This window comes from Aquila chrysaetos, chromosome 5 (assembly GCF_900496995.4).
Source record: "Aquila chrysaetos chrysaetos chromosome 5, bAquChr1.4, whole genome shotgun sequence".
NCBI classification, from domain to species: domain Eukaryota; kingdom Metazoa; phylum Chordata; class Aves; order Accipitriformes; family Accipitridae; genus Aquila; species Aquila chrysaetos.
The window spans coordinates 46,437,117-46,464,220 of record NC_044008.1 but is presented as its reverse complement, the minus strand read 5'-3'; the positions used below and the strand labels follow the sequence as shown (position 1 = coordinate 46,464,220).

At 37.5% G+C, this 27,104-nt stretch overlaps 1 protein-coding gene and 1 long non-coding RNA gene across 2 annotated transcripts; one reads left to right on the top strand and one right to left on the bottom strand.

Moving 5' to 3' along the window:
• Positions 1–1,007: 1,007 nt before the first annotated feature.
• Positions 1,008–26,583, top strand: TEX9 (testis expressed 9). Its single transcript, XM_030013763.2, is given in 13 exon segments — positions 1,008–1,257; positions 1,259–1,411; positions 1,521–1,612; positions 2,564–2,627; positions 4,190–4,260; positions 8,000–8,048; positions 9,088–9,173; positions 10,690–10,868; positions 14,670–14,752; positions 17,157–17,330; positions 21,620–21,754; positions 22,244–22,378; positions 26,307–26,583. Coding segments are annotated over 13 exon segments (1,497 nt in total). The 5' UTR covers positions 1,008–1,059; the 3' UTR covers positions 26,385–26,583.
• On the bottom strand, positions 10,168–12,468 carry LOC115341213. The gene is made up of 5 exons (XR_003923330.2): positions 12,402–12,468; positions 11,614–11,693; positions 11,319–11,374; positions 10,815–10,932; positions 10,168–10,274 (listed from the first exon to the last, which is right to left on the bottom strand). It is a non-coding gene; the product is annotated as an uncharacterized LOC115341213 (long non-coding RNA).
• Positions 26,584–27,104: the final 521 nt, after the last annotated feature.

The following is a 27,104-nucleotide window of genomic DNA, read 5'->3' as shown; positions in this document are numbered from 1 at the left end:
TTTTTTGAAGGCCATCATTAATGTCTTGCTATTCTTATTAATAAAAAAATTTAAAAAATTATTGTAATGGACTGACTTCTTGGCTAACATTTTTTTCAGAATCTCCGTAACTTTTTTCATAGGCTCTCTCTTTCCCCGCTCTGTGTCAATACCTTTGTATCAACATTACTGTTAAGCACTTTCGTTTTCTGTATTGATATTTCTATTTTTTGCCTTCCACTAATCACATTTGTCCTGTCTTTCATTTCACCTCCATTTATCCCATTACACTGCATGTCTCAGTGCTCACAGTTAATCTCCAAGCATTTCTTCTGTTTTGCAACTAATACTTCTGCAGAAATCCTTCAACTATGCACAGACCTTCTACTTCCAGCCAGCTAAGCCCTCCTGATTTCCCCTGTGCAAATCTCTTCATTAAAATCATATACAGTCCATGTAACTCAGGGAATAGAACTATATTATTCTTGCTATATAGATACACAGCTACCTGTACGGGCGCAGGATAGCGGGGCCGTTGTCGCATGGAGGGGCAGCATCCGTTAGAAACTTAGGAAACTGGAGTGAATGAGCAGGTGAGTGGGAGAGCGACGGATGAGAGAGGGAAGAGGCTCATGGGTGACTGGGAAGGAGAAATGCAGCAAAATCAAACTGTGCAAGGGTGAGGGCCAAAAATAATGGAGAGATTCAAACGGATGTCAGAGGACAAGGCTAAAAACAGACAACAATCACTGAAAACTGGGAACAGAAAATGCAGAGACGACAGCACAAAAGAGCAGTAAACAGGGGGGTACAGTTGCCACAATGCTGCCAACGCACAAGTTTAATACACTGAAATTAAAGGACGGTGGCAGAACAATACGCAGCAAGGCCAAAAGGCTCGAACAGAAGGGCTGTAATAAATATTTATTACAATAGTAAGCGTAAAGCCACCTCAGACCTTATCACTTCCCCCTCACCCAAACCCATGGCGGCCCAGCACCACACCAGCAGCCCGGGCCTCTGGCCAGGGGTCCCGTCCCCGTGCCCTCGGACTGCAATCGCTGTCACGGGGGTCCCGACATGGTGTCAACCTGGCACCGAACTGTGCACGGGAAAAGCGGACGAAGCGTTTCAGCTTCTCACCGCCTGGCAGCAAGGGAGGAAACGTGGCTGCCCCGTCCCCCCCCCGCCGTACCCAGCAGCGCCAGGAGGAGGCTTTGCCAGGCGTACCGGCCACGGCGGGGAGGAAAGCAAGCCGTCAGGGCGGCCGTCCCTCGGCCCTACGGCGGAGGAGGGGACGGCGGCAGAGCCGCCACCCCCGCGGCGGCGGCCGGTTGCCCGGGCGAAGGAGACGCCAGGCAGCAGCCTCCGCGCGAACAAAATGGCGGCGGGCGGCGGCAGCGGGGTCCGGCGTGGCGGGGGCCTGCCCGGGGTAAGGCGGCGGCTCGGGCACGGGGAGACGAGCGGGGGCAGCGGGAAGGGGCGCGGGGCAGGGTGGCCGGGCTGCGCCCAGCCCGCGCACTAACCCGTCCTCGCCGCAGGTGCGGAGACCGCCCGGCGGGCCCCTGCCGCCCGCCGCCGCGGCGACCGGCGTGCTGAGCGGCGACTTGCTGGCCAAGGAGGAGGAGTACAAGTAAGGAGGCGGCCGGGGGCGGTGGCCAGGCCCTGTCACCTCAGCCTTATCCCGCTCGCGGCTAGCTGTCCTAACGGAGTTACAGTTAATCCCCTGTATCCGAGTCCCTCAGCTAGTTTCCCTCAAGGCCTACGGATGAGAGTAGCAAGAGCAACGTTCTTTCTCCCGCCGCGGTACGGCCTTCCCGCCGCCCTCTTCCGCGGGCGCCTCGGGCTAGGCTGCGCGCTGCTCTAGGCCTCACTTCGATCCCACAGCATTGGACAGTAGTTTTTTCTGCATTTAAAACACCGACAGTACTTTTAAGTTATGAATATATAAGTGCTTAAGCCTGTTAGAAAAAGCTTAAAAGCTGTAAAGGTTGTGACAAATGCAGCAGGAGCACATTTAAAAGCACTCGCTCTGTTACCTGTCAGTTCTCAGCCCCTGTGAATGGCGAGGACGTACAAGGAGCCATTAGTCACACTGCATGAAAAGCTGTAAAGTGAAGCATGCAAGAACACAAGCTTATTTTAACCTGTACATAGGTGTAGTGACACATTTTAATTTTGCGATCAAGTAATGTAATAGTAGGTGACTCCTTCCCCAACCCCTGCTGCTAGGTATACACACCTGAGGTACGAACCGTGCTAAAAACAGAAAGCGTTGAGGAAATAAAGATGTAGAATGTGTATCAAGCAATGACATGGCCAAAAACAAGGACACCCTTTATCTCTCAGAATTACAGTCTAAACCTTCCTGTTTAATGGGCATAGGCGTTTTATTGCTATTAATTTGACAAAAACTCAGGAAATTGTTGCAGTGTAACTTTGTTAATACTCTGCAGTATACTTTGGTGTTCCTTTGTAGGAGTTACTAAAATTTCACTTAGTTCAGGCAGAGATACTGTTATGCTTACATTTATTTCTTTTAAATCTTTCAAAACCTTGGTGACAAGCATTCTTACTCTTTCAGGCGACTGAATGCAGAATTAGAAGCAAAAACAGAAAAACTGGTGCGTCAGGCTGAAGAAGTAATTGTGAGTAGGTTATGCAGGCTGTTACATAATTTAGCCTCAGTTTACAGGCACACAGGGTCTCGTTTCAAAAGAAATTATTTAGACCATGACAACTAAAAGTATTTCAGTTTCAAATGCAATCTAAGCTTTTAATTTTGTTTTTTCAAAATTGTAAACTTCTACTAAAAACACTTCCAAAAATGGGTTTTATATAATTTCATCAGGTAGGTAGATGTTCACACAGATGTGTAGAGCATTTGTGCAGATTTATACGTAAAACCACATAAAAACTTGATTAGTTAAAAAATTATCTGTAGGTGGTTTTGTGTCTTAAATACTAAAAAAAAAATTAGTGTATGAAAACCAGATACTGTTGCGATAACATGCTAGTGAAATAGGATCTACATTGTTCAAGCTGAAAGAAATACAAAGAATAAGCAACAAATAGAAAATATGTAGTTAGTAAGAAGGAAGCTTTCTTAAAAAGAAAATTTTCCTGTTTATTGTCAGTATTCTCTTTTAATATTGGTGTGGCTGTGTATCAGATAGAGTAAAGTTTTTATATGAAAATTGGAGAAATTAAAAAAGGGAATGGGGGAGATATGGTTTATACCCAAAACAGTTTGGAGAAGGTGTTCCGCATATTAGATATATGCATTGTAAATACACGCAAATAAATAAGGCTTAAAAAGCAAATTATTAAGTCTTCTGGAAAGCTGTACTTATAAATACTTTTCCTACTGTTGAAACTTCATTTTTATTTCCTGTGAAAACATACTCTTCTCTTGAGCTGTGACAGGCTGAGGCTAACTGCTTGACATTTGAACAGAAGCAGATGAAGCGGCCAAAATAGCATCTAGTCTCTTTCCTTTAAAAAACAGCAACAACAAAACAACTTTTTTTTTTTCTCTCTCTAAATACAGCAGAAGATCAAATATTCTTAGGACACTTAATATACCACATGGCACTGCCAGATTGCACAGATATACGTTTAACAGCCTAAGTTAAAAAAAAAAAAAGAACAAAAACCAAACAAGACACCCAACAGGACAACTGCATTTTGTTCTGGATTATGGTTCCTAACTGTAACTTAGCAACATAGAAGCTGTCTGAACATTCAGACTGAATTATGAGGTCTCTCACATACAACATATCAGTGTCCAATTATGGTCATATTGGATGAATAAAGATTTATCTTTAGGACTTGTTGCACAATATGGAAAATTGAAAAATTGTTCCACCTGCTGTGCATTTGCTACTCCTATATTTTAGACAAAAAAAGAGGGAGGGTAACAGCATCTCAGATGATGTTCAGCTGGGCAAAAGTTTTACAGGCAAAAGGCAACTACATGTTGCAAAGCAGAAATAAATGTTGGGGGATAGCAATGGCATTTTAATTCTTAGCCATCTTTTCCTGTGTTTGAGAAGTTCTTTTCCACAGTAGACTATAGTTTCCGTTCTTTTCCATAGTAGATGGTAGTTGTAGTGATCTGTGATTTACAAATATGTAATTTATCTTTAATGGATTATATTCCCCAAAATTGACTACCTTTTTTTTTTTTTTAAAAAAAATAAAAATAAAGGCAGGCCAACAGGAGATACTATCTAGACCAGTTTCAGTACAGACTAAGTCACGTGAAGACAACAGACATAGGTATGTGCTTTACAACTGCTGCATATAATTAATGGGGAATCTTTCACGCTGATCCTGCACACACTGATTTACCCCTAGTCACGCTCCTGTTTTATCTATCTTTGCAGCATAGTGGATTGGGGGAGTCTAAATTTTTTCCTATTATTTGAAACAACTGATACTAAGTAAGTGTTGTTCCTTTTTATTTCAAGGAAGTCTTAAATTTGCTGAAATGTTCTATCTAGGATGCTAAGTAGTGCTGACATCTGTAAAAAAGCAAGGTAAGGTAACAGGTTTCTTTGCAGCACAAAACAGTAGACACTCAGCAGCAGATGGTTTTTAACCAGTTCAGCTGACAAAGCAAAGAAATAGATACTGGTTCACATTTAACTTGGCCTAAATGTTCTTGGGACAGGAAGTGCTTGCTAAAAAAAAAAAAAAACAAACCCCAAAAAAACCCCAAACCCAAACACAAAAATCTAAGACAGACAAACATTCAGCTGCCACCCTCTGGAACTTGGATATCATTACACTTCTGAGGCCGACATACCTTTGGCCTGTAAGAACATAGGTACAAGTGTGAGTTTTGGCCTGTATGTTCAAACCAGTTAACTCTGGAATGGATACATAGCCTTATTTACTTAGTTGTTCAGGGGCATTATTATTTATTTAGTTGTTCAAGGGTTTGTATATTGACAGTACAGGAAGTGGGTGAATTTAGGACTGACTAATACACGGTTTGTCAAGGATCTGATCTGGTAGGTTCCTAAATTTATGATGCCACTAAGCTGGGTAACAAAGATACAGGGCCAGACTACAAGGTCTTCAAATGTTAAGCTGCAGTTGGGAAACTGTTTTGAAATAGTATATGCAAAAGTCTGCCAGAGATAGTAAAATAACTACTTTTGTGCAGAGTAAACGTGAAAACAAAAAATGAGGTCTTTTTATGAATCTAAAAGGGTTTTTTGGTACCCTAAAAGGTGTGAGAGCAAGTCTGTGATAGAAGCCTGGCTATACCGGCAAAAGTTTGCTACTGCAGTTAAAAAAATTCCTGAGCTATTTTAAAGCCATATGTGTCAGTTGTAGAGGGGAAAAAAAAAAGAAACTCCATGTGTTATCAGTATAATCATGCTTTGCAGACAAATTCTGGATCTTGCTTTAGTTTTGTGTTCTGTTAGATGGATTTTGAACAGTAGACAGAATTTTAAGAACTTCAAACTGGAGTGGAGTTATAGGGCTGTTTTATGAAGTAATGGGATCAGAGGATTCAGCCCCACAAAAGGATTTCACAGCTTTGATGGTATACATTTGAAATAAATGGGAGTACTAGAATAATTAAAAAAAATACTGGCAATTAACATGTCAGAGTAGCAGCTGATCTACCAATTACCTACATAAATTAAAACACCTTAAAACAACCACAGTCTGTGTTCTGGTAAACATTTATGTGAGAGAAGAATTGAAATACCATGCTGTAGTGAAAAAAATTAGAAATGTATGCTAGGAATTAGGCACACGGATCATCCATGAGTGAACATTGAGGCCATTCAATTAGATTAGTTCCAAGTATTTAATATTTAATTAAATTTTTTTTCGTTTCAAAATTGTGCAAGCAGATAGGCCATATATGTAAAGGAAGCACTTCAGATATTTTTGAAATATCCATTTGAAATTTCCATTGATTCCTTTAAGGAGAATGAACACTAAAGCAACTGGAAAGCAGGGGAGAAATTGAAGCAAAGAAAGAAGTAGTATTGGGGGGGGGGGGGGGGGGCGGGAAGACAGGTTAAGAGAAAAAAAAAAGCAAGCAGAGTAAAAAAAAAAGGCAAGAAATATTTAAGTAATATTTAAGTAACTCTCCAAGTCGGTGTATATACTAAAAGAAGTTGTTCTGGAGTTTTTTAGCATAATTTTTGCAGAGACACTTGAATTACATAGAGACAAAGCAGCTCCAGTGACATCACATTGAAATCAGCTTTTGTTTACACTTTCACTCTACAGAACATTGCCAGGCTCATGGCAATGGGAACTGTATGCGCATGGGCAAGCATGCTATAGGCTCTGAATAGGATTAGCAAACACAAAGGGTTTGCTCATGCACATGCATCTCGTGTTTACATGCAGAGATGGAATTGTTAAACATTAGCTTCTGTTTCAGTGTTGCCACAATAGCTACTTATTTGTATACCTTTTCAGTATTTACATAATTATTTCACTTACCAAACAACTGTAGAACTGTATTATGAGGTTTTAAAAATGGGTTGTCATGTATGGGGAAGAGGAAAGAAACCATTAAGGCTAAAACAAGTTTGAGGAATTTAGTGAACAATGAGGGTTTTCTTGTTCTGTTTTGCTTTGTTTTTTTTTTAAAAAGAAGTCCCTGAGACAACAGATACAGTAGTATCAATAGTCTATTGATGGAAAGAACATTATTGTTTTCTTGAGTGTAGAGAGCGTTGTATTTTCATATTTTTCAGAATAACATGTGACTGCTATTTCTGTGGCAGCAAATCCTCACCTTCTGCATGCTCCTAAAGCTAGCCAATGGGAAGGAAGCATGAGGAAAATAGGGTAAATAGACAAAACCTAATCATCCTATAGTCTTGAAGTCTGTTGCCAGCCACACACAGATGATTTCTCCAGTTTTTTTTTTTAATTTATTAATAAAATATGGAGCTTTGTGCAGATAATTTTTGTTGATGAATGGATGTCTGTGAAATTTTTAAAGGCAAGATCTAAACATTTGCTTAAACCAGCTGGGCAAAAAAATTGAGGTGACAATGTGCCTGAAATTTAATTTTGATTCCAAAGCTTTAATAAGCCAGCATTTTAATTGAAATAAAAAATTATAAAGGGTAGTAAAAAAGTAGCTTTTTAGTGCAATAACACAGATCCACATAACTCATTCTGAAAGCAAAAAAGTTACATATATGACAAGAAGCTTGACCTGAACAGTACACAGCATGCTAAAACTTTCTGCTTGTTTCTAGCAGATTTTAAAAATAATCATTTAACCTGAAGTTCAGTTACTAAGCAGCATGGTTTCAGCCAAAAAAGCAGATAGGAAGGCTGCTTATTCTATTCCTGGTTTTTTTCATCTGTAAAATGGATACAATATTTGTAATATGTATTTCAGAGAAAATTCTCTGAGGCTTAATTCATACACTGCTCCCACCTCATATTCACTTGATAGTCCCTGTCAATTGACTTGACAACTGTCAGTCTGAGCATACAATTGCACTCCCTTGTAGGATGTAGAGGGCACTGGTTTGTATCTTAATTTTCTTTGTATTAATTCAGGGATTTGTATGTCAGGTAGGTGTATTAACCACTGAGCTGTTGGTGATCTTTATTAATAGATTGTCAGTCTCTCTTGTTGAAGCTGATAACATGCTGCATACTGGCTAAATATTCCTTGGTACAGGGAATCAGTGATCTTAACAAGCCAGTAGTTGCAGCAATTACCTGAATTGCAATGGACAAGATTCAGATTCTGGTACATAAGTAAACTGTTGTATTAGATACTCTAGACTCACCAGGTGGTTTAGATAGCAAATGAGGTAGAATGGAGAGACAGAGAATGAGACTAAATTTGTGATTGAACTTAGTATATGTTCCCACCTTAGCTATATTGCTTATTGTAGACATTATAAAAATGGTATTCTCCCAATTCTGACAGGGGGGTTGAATTTTTATTGTAAAACGTTTATTTTGTTATACATGTTCAGTGAATTTTTATTTTTTAAATTTTTTTCTGCAGAGATCCACTGTGTCCTGAAGTTTCATCTCTTATACACTCACATGCCGAGGTATCAAAGTCAAAACTATCCTGGTTAATTTCTCTTCTAGTATAATTTCTACACAGTACTTCTGGTTTTGAAGCTGTGCTACACTGGGGACTTAAATGGGTGGGACGCCAAAAGGAAATGATGTTCAAAGCAGTGCTACAGGGAGAGTGTTACCAGGGTTTCTCAGTGCCACTGGTGGTTAAGTGGACTTACATCACATTTCATTTTTATGTTCTATCTTTCCTCATCTGTAAAGTATTGGCAGAAGTGTTCACTGTTTTGAACATGAAATTAAGAATTCCAAGTGCAAAATATTAGAACATAATTAATTTCTTCCTTTCTCCCCTTCCCTCCCCCACCAGTAAAATACTAAAGGCAGTAGTACTGTCTTCTAGATGTAATAATAAACAAGTAGTCAAAATAACTGAATACAGGAAGAGAAATATAATAGAAAAAGGAGACTGAGATTAGGAACAAACTCAATAGTCTGTAACTACAGTTACATTGAATCTTTTACAAGGTGAGCTAAAACTTCCAAAATACTGTCTTCAGTTATTTATCAGAATACAGTAGGAAAAAACCTCTAATTTTTGAAGAATACTTATTTGGGTGAAGGTAGCAAAAATATTCTTAGATCTTCCTTCTACAGGGAATTTATAAGATTAAAGTAATGCATAAAAATAGCATGTTTTTGAAGGTACGATAAGCATTTTTCAAAGAAATGCACTCTGTTGACAGTCTAATAGTTAATACTTTGATAATAGCCGAGAGCCTTGCTTATGCATGAATTTATTATGAGTATGTGTGCAAAAACTCCCACAAGCAGATGACTATTGAATGTATTATAATTTGGACATATGGACATAAAAGTTGCAAGATAAAGACGAGTGCAAATAAAACTGAAAGATTGTGCTTTTGAAAGGTTGAAAAGCATACTTTGAAAACTATCCTTGAGTCTGAATATATGAAAAAAACCAACCCACAACAAACACTAGAAAAAAGTAATTCCTAACTAATTAAAAAAAAAAAAAAATCACTGGTTTCTGAAAAAAATTTGTAGCTAGCAAACAAGAAGAAACATGCTTCCATGCCCACGGCTCAGAGCAGACCATACTCTGGAAGTAAGGGAAAAAGAACAACTTCAAGGTATGTTATACACATCTCTTTTTGTTCATAATAAAATATTTTAGTTGCCATTTTTGTCTATCAGGTTATTTTTATTCATGTATGCTTCTACATTTATATATATTTGTATAAATAAGCATATCAAACCTCTGGTCCTCCTCAGTTAGCTCCACCGTGTAGCTACCTCTGTTCACTTGCATAGAGCACCAGAAGGTATTTGTGAACATATGTGATTAATACTACAACAATGAAACTGTTGCTTTCTGCTCAAGCACTCTCAAGGCTGACAGCTAAACTCTTTTAACTCCTTCAGTGAAAGGATGCCTAATGAGCATACATGTGGGAAATGTATCATCTGAGGCAACCTGAGAGAACACAGGTGGTGCAGGCTGAGTTGTGATCAGACTTGGGATACGAAACATGAAGCCCTTGAGGGTGAATTTTCACCCTATTTTGGTGAATCTTGGGCGCACAGGACAAGAGTCGGTAATAGTACCACAGCTTTCAGGGGTTTCAAGCTGAAAAGCTTCAGCTCTGTTGATAGCAAATTCAAGGTTGTAAAACTAAGAAATTGAGATCTGGACAAAAGAAGAGAGTAGAGAAATGCACAAAATCCTGGGAGAAGATTAAAACTACCACCAGATATAGACAAATACCAAAATAAGATGAAAATTGTCTGCAAGGTGGCAGAACATGGAGCTGACACAGGCTGAGGTTGTCTTTCAGGACTTGGAAGTCACTTGTGGACCCTTTGGACCTCCCTTGGGCAGTTCAGGGGAGGCTGTTATGCTGGCACCACATCATGAGATTTAGAAGTGGAATTGTGCAGATAACAGGACTTGCAGGGTGAACCCAAAGTTGTGGGAGAAACTTAGCAGCTAGGAGTTTGGAGGCTGCATTCGGATGAGAATGTATGGGAATAAGAATTTAGGAGCTTGAGATCCTGTGGGAAGTAATGTCATCTTTTTGTAAAAGAAAGCTGAGGAGGTACCCTGAGTAGTAGATAGATCACATACCTTGTGTTTTGGTTTTATGAAAACTTTCGTATCCAACTTCTAGGATCAGTGAAGTTTCCTAGCCCAGGCATAATGATACAGAAATTGCGGTAAGGTGGGAGTGTAGCTAGAGAGGGCAGAGTTCTAGAAGTTAACGTGTGTCTGAAAAATAGCACAATTTAAAGCAGAGGGTAGTAGCTAAAGCCAAGAGAACATTCCTTCATTTCTTTCTTTTACTCTGGTTTAGTTATGAAGTTGTCAGATGAGAAGAGCATGCCAAAATATTTTCAGCACAAAATGGTACTGTTTCTCTGCCTCCTACATTATAATATGTAAAATCCTGTCATTGTTTATGTGGAATACAGTAAAGGTATCTTACATAAAGAAAATGAGAAATTGCCATCAATGCACCTTTCATATTAGTGCAAGCAATGAAGTTGCATTAAGTAAATAACTCTGTATACTCTTAAAAATAGAAAATACACTGTATTTTTGTAAATTTTTTTATTATAAATTTAAAATCTAGCGTTTGGGTTTTTTAGTTCAAAAATAAGAAATGTGGAAGTACAAAGTGCTGATGATGTTGCAGTACTGGAGGATTGCATGGATTTTTCTTTAGCAAAAACAATAAGCAAGATTGAAGAAAAACTAGAGAAAAGAGGCTTACCAGATTGCCTGGATGATGATATTATTCCAAGCGTTGGAAATGAAATTGGAGCAGGTAGGTTTCCTCCCATGGTTAAGTACTTTTATTCTTACTTCCTGACTGTTAGAAATGGGTTCTCCTGGGGAAAAAAGGAAGAGTTTCTGTAGGAATTACAGGAAAAGTTCTAAAGCCCTTAAGTTAAAGGAAAAGAAGGTTTTTCTTCTTTATGTAGTCCTAGAGGACGATCAGGTCACATACGAATAGTCATGGGAAAAAGTGAATTTTTATCTTGATCTCCAACTTTGTAGGAAGATGTTTGGATGGTTACATGTATTGAATATGTGCATAACATTTGATTCATTTCACTGGGGGGATAGAAATACATGATGCTAAGCTTGTTATTTCCAAAAAGATGTGCTTCGGTCCTTGCGCAGATCCTGCCTTTAGAGGACACAGCCTTTCGTCAGATCAATGCTGTGGATCTTAGTAAGTGGCTTAAATGAGGTAATGTTTCGACCACAGTACCTGAATGAGAGTCCTCCAGATACTTTCCCACTCCAAATGGTGTATTTATGTTTGTCCTAGAAATAGAGTGGGAAATCTGATTGCACCATTTGGCAGTGAAGCTAAAGGCATGATACACATCTGTCTTTTTGGCTCTGGTGTGATAAAAGTGAGTTTGTGTAGTTTCTTACAACGCTAAAGCAAGCACGAAGTCAGAGATTCACTGCAGTAGTACAGAATGCACAAAACCTCTTCTTTTAATCTAACAGCTTGATGTCAACAAGCATGCCAACACAGAAATAGCTTGATTTCTAACCTCACGTAATTCTGTGCACATCTTCTGTTAATAAGTCTCCCAAAACAGATCCTCAGATATCTTCTTTATAGTTTTTGTTCCTGAAGTAAAAAGCAATTGTTTCGGACTGCATTGGAAGCTTACACCAAATAAATTCAAGGTAACTCAAGAAGAGTTATTACTGGTGTCTACTAATCAGGTCTTGTGGACTAAGGACATGTATTTTGAGTATTGAGACTTGTTTCTGTAACTTTAATGATGAAATGAAAATACTCTGAATTGATTTTTGCTTTTTAAATTTGATACTGACTATTTAGAACAGAGTGCCTCCTTAATATGCTAAATAAGTTATTGCAGAGCATGCTAGCAGCGTCAAACTCACAGAACAGTTAACAGTTTTCAGAAGGAAGTAGATGTAGATACTAAATAAGCCCCGTTACAGAGTGGGTTGGCTGATCCCTTCGTGAGAATCTCCTGGTAATGGATTCTTTAAGCTTATGTGCCTATGCTAGACTTTTTAGGCCAACATCCTGATAAGGTTCCATAGCGTTGTCCTTTCCCTAAGCTTCTCACAGTGCGCTTCCTGGACTTAGGTTCCATATCTTTATCTCACAATCACAAGTTATCACAGTGGAACCATTTTTCTGCCAACACAGTAGCTTAAACATTATTTTTCTCATGGGCTGTTTTTGTGGGTTATAACTCAACTCTGCAGTAACAAGCAATGACAGAAGCACACAAACATGTAGAAGGCTGAAGATGAAGCTCTATTTTTATCTAATATACCCCCACACATATGAACAAAATACCTGAATGTGTTTTTGCACTTCATGTTAATCTTCAGGTTATCACAAGAATTCAAGACACCTCTTCTTTCTTGGAGGGTATCAGAGTCTCTTAGATGTTCTTTTCTTGTTTACCATTCCTTCAACTGTTGGTTATTTTATAACCTAAGACCATCCTATTCAGTGATACCCCTCCTCCTTATCAGCTTCATCAGGTGATTAAAATTGACCAATTAGGAAGCTAATTGTTTAATTATCTTTACCTCTTGTGAGAATTCATACTAATTCTGGATCATAGCTACCTCCCAAGGCTGATCCGGTTCTAGTTGTGGTCTTGGATTTTCAGTAAGGTTTACTACTAAGTGCTCTTAATGACACGTAGCTGTCTAAGACAGAAGAGAAGTTGTCTGTGGACTAATAACTGAGTAAAAAAGGAAACAAAATGGTAAAAAGAAACAACAGTTTTTGCAGGTAGTGGTGTAGCCGTAGAGTCATCTGTCATGGAGTTTACATTTACAGAAAAATAATCTGGAAAAAAGGAACGATAACTGGTAAAGAAATTTGTATATGAAACAACAATTCTAGGATAGTTAAAACTGACTGAAGTGTTGTAGAAGAATCTCATAGTACTGAGTGAGGTGATAGAATGGAAGTTTATATTCAGCATTAAAGAGTGCAAAGTAATGCTGATAGAGAAAAGAACTCCAATTACACCTACTTCTGAGCTGGACTTTGTTTAGTTACTACTAATAAAGATGTCTCCAAAAGCATAAACTTACTGCTTGTTCACAGTGGAAAAGGCAAACTGATTGTTAGAAATCCTTCAGAAGATAACAGAAAACAAAATACTGTACTGTTATCATTATGCTATTATATAATTGATGCTACCCCATCTTGAGTATGACACACAGTTCTGCACACCCCATCTCAAAACCAGGGTGTAGAACTAGGAAGGATACAGGAAAGAGTATATAGTAGCAATTAGAAGCATGGAACAACTTGAATTTGAATCTTCAATTTGAAAACAAAACAATTGAAGGCAATATGAAAGATTCTGTAATGAAAACAGTAATGGTAAAGGGAAAGCTGTCCTTTTGTAATGCAAACACTAGTAAATGCCACATTAAATTGGATTTAAAGCAAACTATACAAAGTGTTTTTCTTTCACATAATGCATAATTAAATTAGCCAACTCATTGCTACAGGATATTGTGAATGCCAAACTACAATATGTTTTACGAAGAAAATCAAACAACTTAATAGTATAGAAGTACATGAAAGAGTATTAAACTTGATGGCTTCAATATGGTCTCCATCTCAGGAGGGCCACTAGTTACCAGAAGCTAGCAAGGGTGTAACAGGAGGAAAAAAGTCTCTATCTTATTTTTTCATGGCGGTTTCCTAGATCCTACTTATTATTGGCCTCTGCATAGTTACAACTTAAGCTGCAATTTACAGTTGATAAGGGAAGGTGGGTGAAATTAAAAGAATTCCTATTAAAGCAAATTAACACATGTACCCATCCATCCCTTCACGTTCAGCTCTAGATACTCCTCCTCCACTTTATTCTTTTCCCCTTGTACCTACTGTGAGTAATGGTTATTCCTGTGTTGCTCAACTTGATCCTCATACTGTTGCCATGCTTTGTGCCTGTGGAAGTTCAGGGGGTTCCTTGTGAATGATTGGGGAAAGCGTGGGGAATAGGGAGTAAAAGAACATATTGTTCGCACACAGCTTGTTTTGTCATGACAGTAGTACATTTCTCAGCTGTCCAAGAGCAAGAAAGTACTTCATTTGAAAAAACCATATGATTAAATTGATTTAATTTTAAACTATCAATTGAATAATGTTAGCAGTGTACTTCAAAAAAGCATAGGCTACTGTGTGGGAGGGGCATTTACCTATTAGGAGAGTTTTGCAGTCTACATTTAATTCCTTGTTGTGAGCAGTTCAAAACTACTTGGCTGTAACTACACAAATTTCAGCTACAGATCGATTGCAATGTAGACATACCCTACAATGTAGTTTTCTTGACTTCAGTCTCAAGGACTGCTGTAATGTATAGCATAGTACAACAAAAGTTTCCAGTAAGTTTCCGTTTTGAGGGTTACAAGTCTTTTACATTTTAAAGACCTCGAGTTTTATTTGCCAGTTTCTCTTTAATAATTATAAACAATGTAGTGTGTTTTAAAAACAAGAAGATGAAAGTGAGTTCTTACAGCAGTCTTGCTTCTTTTCTGCATTGGGTAATGAGTACTTGTGGATATTAAATGTAATTTTTTATGTTCACAGAAGCTCAAATCAGATTTCTTAAGGCAAAGTTACGTGTTATGCAGGAAGAGCTGAATAGTGTAGTGTGTGAATGCAGGAAAAAGGTAAGAGCTGAGTTTTCTTATCTGTGGAAATGGAGTAGGTTCCCCTTTAACAAATAATCACAACAGAGTTCCCTCAACCTTTCCTTTTCATGTATTAAGAGCTAAGGTTCTATTTTTAAAAATTTCCTAAGAATTTAGAGTCAAGGATAGTAATTTCTGTTTAAATGTGATCTTGGGCTAAAAGCTTGCGAAATATACTTAATGAAAAAGCATTTGAGGCAGGAAGGAACAACTGGGAATGAAGATGTGCCCCAGCTGTAGGGACACTGTGCCGCTGCAGAGTGCAGTAGCCATCACTGCTGGCAAGAAGAGCGTTACCAGAGCCTGAGAAAAAGGAGGAGGATACGGTAGCAGTCAAATACAGATTTTGATATACAGAGAGAAGATGAGTGGTGCCCAGAGCTGGGTGATGGGAGAAGAGGGATATTTAGGGTAGAATGAGAAATAAAAAAGCTTGAGAAATTTAGTCAGGTGCTTGGTGGAACAAAGTGTGGAAACAGCTGATCTCTGATCTGTGATTCACTATAAGTGGAATATTGTAATCAAAACAGAAATTGGGCTTTCTCTGTTCTGAAGATTACACTTGATGTGGAGGACTGTATTTGGAATTACATATTTGGGCAGATCAGACTGAAGTTAAGGCATTCTGAAGCTACAGTGGTATTTTACTGTTGGAGTGTAGTACAAGTGAGTTCTATGATCTGCACTGTCTGGCAGTATGTTTACAGTTCTCTTGAACTGTAAAACCTTAAATAGTTTGTGTCTGTCTGCCAGAGGGGTCACCTCTTTTTCATGCATTTGTAATCAAGCAAGGTTTTTGAACTAACTTTCCATTTTACACAATTAGATTATTCTTAGTTGTGGTCTCTTAATTTCAGAATGCTTTTTTCCACCTATTCCCCAGGCCTCAATGTGATGGTGACATTCAGAAAACCTGGCAAATCACCTATATGTTTTCTCTCAAGCTTTTAATTTAGAGTTAAGGAGCAGGATGATATTAAATAGTTTTTTTGAGATAGGTACCTGGAAAAAATCTTTAGAAGGAATTAGATTTTGATATTTTATATCTGTACTTTATACTTTTTTTCATTTTTATCAATGTAAATGCTTCTGCATTTCAATACTTCTATGCTGTGGTCAGAAGAAATTGGTTACATTAGATTTTAAAGACATTTTAATTTTCAAATCAAATATTATTTTGTCTATAGCTATTGAACTTCATCATTCCATGCCAGAATTCCACTACAGAATTTAGTTGCTGTAGCTGATGACAGGAGACAGTCTTGTGCCTATTCTTGTCTTGCTCCCATAGCACTCTGTATGTAAATGTATCATTTTGGGTACTAGTTTCTCTGGTGTGAAAATAACTTTATTACATTCAGAAAGTCACAAAAATTTCATATTGGCAAAGCCTTGAGATAGATTCTGAGTTTTGTTCCAATTCACAGTCCAATTATTATAAGGAAGCAGTAAATCTGTTTTAAATATAAAGAAGTGGGAGTACCTGAGGTGTGTGCGGTCACATGAAACTTAGGATAAAGCACATATATTTCCCAGGTGTGAAGCATGTATTCCTAAGGGCTGAGAGGACAGGAGAGAAAGCCTTGTTTTTATAGAAACACCATTTTTGTATGTGTCTTGATTTCTTTTTCTTAAAGAAGGGAAAGGCATAATGTATCACTGAAATAACCTACATTAGTATTCACTTATAATGTTTAAAAGGTTATAAAAGAAAAATGCCTTGAAATTATAATGCTTAATGTGGGATGTAATTGCCAGTAGGGCATGATCTAACAGAGGATTCACTTGATGTTAAGAGAATCTTCAATTTGAATACTTGATGTATCCTGGATCATTAGCTTGCTTTTAAGTCAAAACCAGATAATCTCCTAAAACATAATGGATTGATTTATCAGTAATTATATTCTCTTCTTTTTCTCAGAATTTTTCCTAATGTGTGCATTTAGCTATTCTCACAAAAATGTCACAAAATGTGTGCAACTGTTAGTCATATTATTCTACAACATTTTGATAGTTAGTTCTCAAAACCTTTGAACTATGAGAAATTAAATGTTTTACATAGTGCTACAAGACAGTTCCAAGTAAAAGACTGCAGAAAATGAAATGAGAAAAGTGTTACTGTTTTTTGAAGTATTATCCTGGTAAATTAGTGTTTTGTTTTCTTAGTTTGTCTTAGTTGTTTACTTTCTTAAAATTGTTGTGAAATCCATCATGAAGGATCTAAACATTTAAAAATAACATAATTTTTAAAAATCGTTATCTCCATATCTACAATATGTATATTTTTACTGCCTTTTATTTACAAAACATTACTATTGCATTATCCTACTGGTTCCTTGCAGTAATTTAGTTGGGGTTTTTTTTGCTAATTACTGTCAAACAGGATGATGAAAATCAGAATTTAAAAACTCGGCTTAAAAGTACTGAAGAAGAAAACACCAGACTGCAACGAACAATCAATATGCAACATTCTCAGACTGAAAAGTACAAAATGTTGTCGCAAGAAGCAAACAAAAAAAGTGAAGGCCTACAACAAGAGGTCATTGCGCTAGAAAAGGTATTGCAGAAATTAGTCTCACTTATAAGGGAAAGGCAATAAAACTCATCAAATCACCCTCTGTACCCTAGTTTGATAAATTCGTATCCAGTGATGCCATTAGCATTTCAATCTGTGATAATAGTTTTAGAAATTGTATTTTTAAATGGTCTAACCACTTTTTTTAAAGGAAGAAATAATGTACTTTGCTTTTCTTCTGCTTCTACAATCATATATTTCTGTATTTTAAAATTAAATTATTGTGTAAAAGACTCACAAGAGACAAAGCAACCTTTTCAGAAACTGCTGTCAAATTCACAAAGGAATCTTGAAAAATACAGGGAAATTTTATTTTTCTGGTTTTAATTACAATTGTTAAAAATTAATTCTGGTAATAAGAGTGTTATTGTAAACTGTAGAATTTGGTGAACATTATAAAAAAAAACACCTGCAGCTTATAGTAGTATCTTCTGCAGGTAGAGGGAAGGATGTGTCTTTGTTGTTGAAAATGGACTGTTTGAAAACCAGCCGCTCCAATTTGGATGAATCAAAATTAACCTGGCTCCTGCTGTAGGCCACATATGCAAAATTGTGTATGTGCCTAGTTGTAGCAGATGGCCTGCATACGCAGCTTTGTTTGTTTGGAACTTAGATTCTAAGAGCAGCATGTGTTTTTCTTTAATTACTCAGAGCTAGAGAGGTTGACTTCAAAATCATGTAATAAATATAGTATTGTGTAGTACATGTAATATAACCAGGAGAATGTTTCACTTAAAAATTTTGGGAAAACAGAACACAACTCAGCCTAACAAAGTCTCGTCATACTTCCATTAGATCATACTATGCATTTGTATAGGCATGCTTTCATCTTAACTTTATGTAGTTCTGGCATTTTAAAACTAAAATATTCTAAGTTTGTGTGTTCTTTTTGTGCAGATACTTGGAGGTTTTAAGTTCCCTTAAGTAGCCTGATTATTGATTCTGTCAGGAAAAATATTCAATAGTAGTACACATACTATTCATCGGCTCATAGTAAATATGGCTAAGAGATTTACAAAGTCCATTCTCTTAATAGAATAGATTATATCCAAACCATCCTGGACATGTTTGTTTAACCTGTACTTAAAGCCTTCTGTGATGGCAGTTTCCATAATTTCCTTAGTCTATGCTGGTTTGTGTACACAGTCACAGTTAGAGAGTTTATCCCAGTATTTAGGAGATGTCTGTTGTGATTAAAAGTTTATTCACTTCTGTCATACAGCTACCATATCCAAAATATGGTTGCTTTCCTCGCTTGTCTTTGCTCAGGATTTAACATCCTTGGTTGCTTCAGTTATTTGTAATGGGTTGTGTATTCTAGAATTTCTCAAGGTTACTGATCAGACATGATCATGACAGATAGTGGTAGTTCTTTCAAGTACTAAGGTGGCAAAAAAGGCAAGTGTATGTAACGAATGGTTCTCTGCTAATTCAGAAGTTATTTTACATATTTTTTCTGATAGAAAAAATTATCTAACTGCCAAAAACATGCATTTAAAAATAATTTTGCAGTAACTACTTAAATCTCTTGTGGACTTAGCAATCTGAAAATTGTTTTATTTTTTAGGTATGAAGTATTATTCAACACTATATAATAAATGTAGTTGTAGATTAATTCTAGACATATGTTTAAAAACAATTTCCTGTGAACACAGGCCTGAATTTGTACTGCTGTGCTGCAAAACTCTCAAGGCTCATACTTTCAGTCTAGCGAAAGTTTTCTGTATAGTTGAAATACCACAAATGTAACCTTGAATGATTTTTGCACTTCTGTTGCTTTTGTTGTGATTTCCGTTGCAACGTAAATGATAGAAGGCTTAAGTTGTGGTACGTGCTTTCCCAAGCTTCCTTAGATTATCAACAATATATGCAATTTCATTAATCCCCCAGCTACTTTTTTTGTATGTGCCTAGGCAAAGATTCTGATGTAGTTTTCACAATTTACCTGAAACATGGTAATTGAAACATGGTAATTAGTTTGTTATTTTTACATTTCCTTCTTTAGGTGTTTGGTCTCTGTGAACATTTCTGCTGGAACACCCACCACAGGCAACAGCTGAATTCTGATGCTCCCCGAAACTTCCATCCTCTTCTTTCCAGCATTCCTCTTTTTTTCCATCTAGTTGGTCCAATAAATGATATCAACTCTCCTGTCTTTTTTCACCACCTGTCTACGAGAACATTCCTTCCTCTGTGTTCTGTCTCACTTGTTAATTCAATCTAGCGATAACGTTAGCTAAAGGTCAGGGAGACACTAAAGTAGTGCTCTTACTCCTTTTAAGGCTTTGTGCAGGGATTTTATAATTTGCCTTGAAGAAGTGCTTGATGTTAAGCAAACATTATCTCTCAAATGTTTTTGGGGGTGGACAGGTGTTGCTGAGCTTTCTAAAGATAGAAGTGCTGTGTGTGCTTGCTACTGGGAGGAAAGAAACCTTGCTAGGAGGGTTAGTCATGGACGAGCTCTCTGGTATCACACCCTCCTATTGATATTCAAATGCCCCAGGCATGCTGGAACAGTGGAGAAAAACCACAGATTGAAATGGGATGCAGTTTTAGAACACAGTAGTTTTTTCTCCTTCTTAGAGAAACATACGAGAAAATTAATCCAGCTTTTACTTAAAGTATTGAAGAATTGGCAGAAACCTTGCCTACTTACAAAAGAAAATACTTATTTCAGGCATTTTTAAGATGAAAAACTTGGAGTCAAATATATTTAACAATATACCTTCACTGGATGACTTGCAAGCAAGTCCTTGATAAGGTATTACGTATGACAGTAAATGTCAAAGAGCCCTAAAAGTTTTATTAGAATTCTTTCATTAAATTATATGATTAGCTGATATGTAATTTGCATTGCATGCACACTGTTTTTTTGGTCATTAAATGCTTGAAAGGCTATATTCCAAAGCTTTTCATATTAATGCAGAATAAAATACCTAGCACAGAAGATTTAGTTGACTCTATTCACAGCTCCATCATCTTGATACAGGACAAAGAGGTTTGCGTGCTGTGCAGCTTGTTTTCTTTGGAAACATGGGTGTCAGTTTCCAGCAAATGAATTTGCATTCCCTGATGACGCACCTGCACGTGTTCCAGGGAGGGGTACTGCTGCCCTACTAGCCAGGCTTTTACCCATCTTTCTTTAATCGATCAGATGGACAGGCTAGTGATAAAATAAAACTGTTGAAGCAACATCTGTTTTTGTGAACCCTTGGAGGAGACACATTCACCAACAGAGTTTTGGAGGATTAGTGAGATGCATCTTACTCTCCTGTTTTCTTCATCCATTTTGGAGAAGATTCAAAGCTTCGCAGAAATACCTGTTCCAGTCATAACTTTACCAGAACGTCTTTGCTGTATACACTTGTCAATTAGTATGTATTTCTTGGAGAAATTATGTGGAAATCATAAGTAACCACCACAAGAGCTGGTGTGGAATTGAGAAACTAGAACCATTACTCAGAAATAAGGCAGTCTGAGGGCAAAAGGTTAACGACAAGCCCCCTGTCTACCCTGATTTGGTTAAAAGAATCTGTGCCCATTACTAAAAATTTTTTTTTAAAAGTCTGTTTCTTTTTCACAAATGACAAGATGTGCTCTTTCTGCCAGAATTGTTTATTTCTTCTGCTTTGTCTTTTATCTATATTCCCTGATCTTTAATCTCATTATTCTGTTCCTCAACTTGGTCTCTTTTTCTCATTTCCCCACTTACAGGACTATGAAATACTATCATCAGAGAAAAGAGGGAACTGTTTTGATTGTTGCCATAAACACTTGATGAACTACTTTCTGCTAGATGAAATAGTTACTACCCTCAGCCATCTTCAGTAGGCTGGTTTAACTTTTTGTTGGTAATTGCATGTAGTAATCTCTGGGGAAGAGAGGTAAAAGGAACAAGTGGGGAGAAGCAGCTGGGAATACTAGCTGCCATTCCAAAATCTGCCACAGAGTGGACATACCAACATTTTTTTCTCTTTTTCTGACTGAGCATACAAGGTTTTCCAGTCAATTCTGTAGTCTTACATGATCAGCTGCACAATTATTCTAACAGAAGTTTAAAACAGATGCATTCTCTAGATTTCAAAGGAGAAGGGGATGTTTTAACAGTGGAATCAATGGTCTTTGAGACAAATTCTATCTGCAGGCCCAAGAAGTCCACAGACTCTTTAAGTTTTCAAGGGTGAGCCTTGCTGTCAATGCATTGTCTGTATGGGATTCATTAAAATACCATTATTCATAATGTTTGTTTTTATCCTTTGCTGCTTAAATAGGAATTGGAGAATCTAAAGCGTGTACAAAAGCAGGCTGCAATCGGTCAGAGTGCAACAGAGGTTCGCTTAAACAGGGCCCTGGAAGAAGCAGAAAGGTATAAAGTGGAGCTGAATAAACTGAAGCAAAGTAACAAGGTACAGTGGCTCAGGAAACCAAGTTCCAATCTGTAATCACTCAGTAATGCTAGAATGAGAGAAAAGGCTTGAGCAGCTTTGGAAGCATTGTGTCTCTTACAGACAGTCCCAAAATTAACTTAGAGCAGGTCACCAAAGGGCTTGGTAAATTTTCTTGGACGATGCTACTGCAACCTATGCAGGAAGAATGAATTTACAGAATAAAGTTATAGCCTTTCCGATTGTCCCCATATATGTGAAAATTAGATGTGTTTAGAAAAAAGGGAGAAGTACACATACACACCTAATATATATACAGGCAAACCATGGCTGTTATCTTTGAGATTTTCTTTTCTAAGTTTTGACATGGGACTATTTTGATTAATCCCATTTCTTCTCAAAAATGTCATGTGTGGCTATAGTTTGTCATTTTGTTATGTAATGCCAAGTTTAATTGGTTAAAGCACCACTTTCATAAATAATACATTTCTCCTTTTCTTCCCATGGTAGGATGTAGCTAACCAAGAACTCAAAACAATTGAAGAATTAAAAACAGAAAACAAGAAGCTGCAGAAACAAAAAGGAGAGCTAATGACAGGTTTTAAAAAGCAGTTAAAGTTAATTGATATTTTAAAGAGACAGAAGGTAAGGACCAGAGTACTGTTATATTTGAGTTAACCTCTATCTAAATGTATCTGTTGTCAGGTAGGGTAATCATGTAAATGAGAGCCCCAAGGCAGGGAAGTTTCAATGCAAGGGACCAGCCTCACTTTTATTAGTGCATATTGCTAACATTTTGCTTTATAGCAAAGGCTGGTCTTCTTTTGAATTGACCCCATTCCTAACTTGGAACACCCTGTCACGGTGAAAGATTACTACTGACAAGCTTTAGGACTAAGAGTATCCATGTGTTCAAATACTGTTGAGGTAATAACAGCAACTTCCTTTGGTGCTGTGTCAGTAAAATCCATTTTAGCATGATTTTTTTTTAGATTCCCCCCCCCCAGCACATTACTTGTTTTATCAGCAGCTCTAACAGCATGCCCTCCCAGGAGTGAGCCATTACATTTTAGACCTGCATTTTTCCTGGGTTCTCAAACTGTGTCCTTCTCTATCAACATTGTTTCTTTTTATTGATATTCCGAGATGTTCTGTACATGTACAATTCTGCCCAGGTGCAGATCTCGTGTCAGACAAAAAAAGAAAGGGGGAAAAAAAAAAAAAGAGAGAGTACTTACCCTAGGTGTGAATTTACTAGACTGAAAGAGGGGAGTTATATCTCCATCCTTTTTTAAGTCCTGGAAGATCATGCATACTTTGAATCACAGACAATGTAGTAACATCTACATGGCCGCATGGGTGTTCCCATCCACACTGCACTTGCCGCTAGCCTTATTTTGAAAGTCATTTGATTCTACATTCATTTCATATCTCCCTCCATTCCTCTCCCTCAGGACATAAAAGGGAGGGCAGGGGCTACTGCATTTCAGGTTCTTAAGCAGCTGAAGCTGAAACTGAATGGAGGGTAGGGAGTAGACTACTTGCTGACAATTCATGGTGAACAATTAGTGATGCAGCTTTCATAGAATGGTGTTGTAATGAAAAGTGGATTAATACTTCAGATAGATAGAATATAGCTAAAAATGTATTTAACTATCATATTTGATAAAGCTATACTGATGTCCCAAAAAGGAGGGGTGTTTTGCTTGGAAAGAAAAACCTTGGACGCTGCAGAGTGGGTAAATACCTTATATTTCTCAAAATGTATTTTCAGCATAGACCTGTCAACTGAGCTTTGATGGTACAAATTGAAAGAGCCTGTGAGTTTACATGAAAGACAATTAAAGTGAGAGGAGTGTATACTAAGAGAGGTTGCCCAAATCAAACAATTGTCCACTTATTGATACATTTAGGTCTTAGTAGTTCCATCACACCTTTCGCTTACCAAATACTTGGTTGGGATTGCGTGCTATCATTTGTATCAGTTTTCCTTCTGAGGCCGCATGAGACACATGCAGAGCTATGGGCCTCACGATTCTCTAGACAGGATCTTAATATCATAGAGTGGCTCACCTCTAATTGCTTACTCTGCTGAATCTAATGTGATTCATTTTGGGATGGAGTTAATGGGCTGCTTTTTTGCACTCTCAAACCAAAGTTGCAAGAGCTAAAGCAAGCAATGTATGGTGACTTGTTGAGCAGAAGCACCTTAGAAGGGCCAGCCTTTGAGATTAAGAAAATAGAACATTTTATTTACCCTTTGAGCGCTGCAGGGATCACCAGACATTTTGTAAACACTCTTGAAACTGTGGAGCCCCCCCCAGAGGAAGAATAGTTCTGTATGAAGTGGCAACTTCATGTAACAAAACAGACATACTTATCCTAAGAATGGGGAACTGCAATATGGAAATACGCCCTTGAATCTGCAATAGCTCTCCAACACAGGACAAAGGTGGATAGGTAACTGGAATGAGAGGAACTGGGGCTGCTTGTGTGTTTCCAGTGGAAGAGAATTTTTCTGGCAGTAACAGGATGCAGAGGAGATCCTGGGGATTCAACTAACAGAAATAGTGCTGGCTTAGCCTTTGGCTGGCCCTTCTAGCTCAAGTTTATTTTGAGAATGAAAAAAATACAGCATTCACTCAAAATCTACTCTGTACATGAGGTAGCTCATTGTCCTCTGGAACATGAATTCACTGAAATGGGTGTCAAAGGGTAATATTTCTGTTTGACTGTGAACCAAAAGCATAGTCTCAGATAAAGTTCACAAAACTTCACTAAATATATTAAAAAAAAAAAAAATACTGTATCAGAACTGCAGATAGTACAGGAAGCCACTTTTACCCTTTCTTACAAAAAACATTATTTACTCACAGAAGCAGGATGCTGTTAGCTGTCCTTTCAGAACAGACTATGATTGGAAGAACCTGAAAGAGAATGGCACCAACTCTGCCTTTTATTGCCTCTGGCAGAAGGCATAGGGGAAGGGCAGTTAAAGCTCACGTGGACTCAGTAGACATAGCTGCCTGAAGAACTTCAAGTCTGTTTCACACAAGCCTTTTGTTGAATGAATGAGGAAAACGTGATTTGGGCTTATTTGTGTAGTATTTGTGTGGCAGATTCAGATGCCCATAGCAGGGACAGCTATCCTGAAGGTGAGGACACGCTGCCACATGAATAATGATAGAGGGGAAAAAAGTCCTCAAAAGGTATTAAATATCAGTAGTAGGATGAGTTGCAGCTGGCAGCAAGTAGTTGCTGGTGTTCAGTTGGTCTTTTCAGACCATTCTCTGCTTGTCTTGAGAGAATTTAATAAAAAATTTTAAAAGGGATTAAGGGAAGTTAGTCTGAGCTTTACAGACCTGGGAGGTGTTACACTGCTTGTGGGTACTGCAATACGCTTTGTTGTCGTTTTGAACCGTCAATATGTCTATATATAAAAAAAAACCCACAATAGGCTCCTTGTAGACATGAATTGTTTCCTGTTCTTCAAAACAGCCATTTAATTAAAATTTGCAGTAAAAACTATTTAGCTGGGACACTTTCCTTTCCACTTTGAATAATGATAGGTAAAGAGATGATACTCTGGTGTGGTGAGGAGGACATGTGGCACAGCTGTGACATCAGCTGGAACGCAGGGAGCTTTCAGGGCTTTCCAGCTGCTGCACCTTTTTGATTGGTAGTTCTGCACAAATACACTGACCACTTATTTTCTCATCAAACACTGATGATCTTGATGACATTTTTCTGAGCAATTGCATTATTCGAACAGAAATTAGCCTTGTTGCAAGTTTTAAAGTTCTGTTTGTTCCTTTCAGTGTTCCATTTAAAGTAATATGCTATATCCTGTGTAGTGGAAATACAAACTCAGACTACTGTATGATTTTTAAACATATACATATGTAAGTCTGTGTGTATGTGCCATAATGGACCATAGATGTATGGTGTGATACATGGCAACACAACTACCACTGGTCAGGTCCAAGTATTTCTCGTTACCGTATAGTACAGTTACTCTTTGTTTTATGCTGATTGTTAATTTTTAATGGTGTTATATTATTTTGTTAAAATCCTCATTTAACACTAAATCATGCATATTACAAGTGCTAGCATGCTGAATCTTAATCATGTATTTGATTTATAATAGCTTTAAAGTTAAGCTGTATATTGATCAGCTTGAAAGAATGTATACCAATTTTTTTATACGTGTTCTTTAGAGGTCACAAGAGTTGTCAGATTTTCAGTAATTTCCATGCTTCATTAAAACTGAGATATTTTTAATGCAATATAAGGAACTAAGAAAAGCTATTGGTCCTGTTTTACTGGAGCTGAAGTTGCAATGTTTAGCATAAAATTTATCACATTATCCCTACACTATAAATTTTTGCAGAAAAATATGAATAGCAGCTTCAGCTTAAACATGTGAACATCTATCAAAGCCATAGTACAAAAAACTAGAATGACAGATTTGAAACCCCTTTCAGCTATTCCAATTACACAGGATTTTGTATTGGTCATTCACACTATTTTAACCTTCTGCTCCTAATTTTTTTTTTTTTTTTTTCTTTTAAAGATGCACATTGAAGCTGCTAAGATGCTTTCTTTTACTGAAGAGGAATTTATGAAAGCTCTTGAGTGGGGAAATTATTGACTCCATAAAAAAACAACTTCTGTTTGAAGTACTAGTCAGACAGTACCTTATTTTGGCTCTGTATATGAATGCTTGTTAATAGTAACTGTACATCCCAGTGAATTGATTTTGTTGATTTTGCTTATGTTTAAATTGTTTAACTTCTGTAAGCCTGATCACTTGTGTTGTAATATCATATGAAATACAAATTTCTGCTGAAGTTTCAGGCCAAACTGTCCATTCTGTAATGAGCGGAGAAGCAGAGACCATGCAAGGAATATTCCGACAAGTGAACTTTGCTATCAGTTTGCTCTGGTTTAGCATTTAAAACTATACCTTATCTAAGGTAATATTCAGTCCAAAGAAGTCAGGGTTTAGTCTCAGAAAATTCCTTGTTGCAACAGAAATAAAATAACCAGTGATCCAGTTGAGAAGAAAATGTCATGTCCTTTTTAAAACACGTGGTTGGAAAATTGGCCTTGTCTGTTCTCTGTAACAGATCTCTCCTCAAAGCTAGTTGGTCTGGCATCTAATTTAAGCACCACCAGCTCTTTTATAGAAATGATCATAACTTGTTTTAGCTATTACATCTTACACCCTGGCTGGCAAAAACATCCATGAGACTTGCCCCTCACTATCCAGATAGACTCCATCATCTGATACAGTTGTATTCTGTAAAATTACTACTTTAGTCAAGGTGAAAATATTAAATCTTTCCCTGGCCATCAGTTGCTGCTTTGG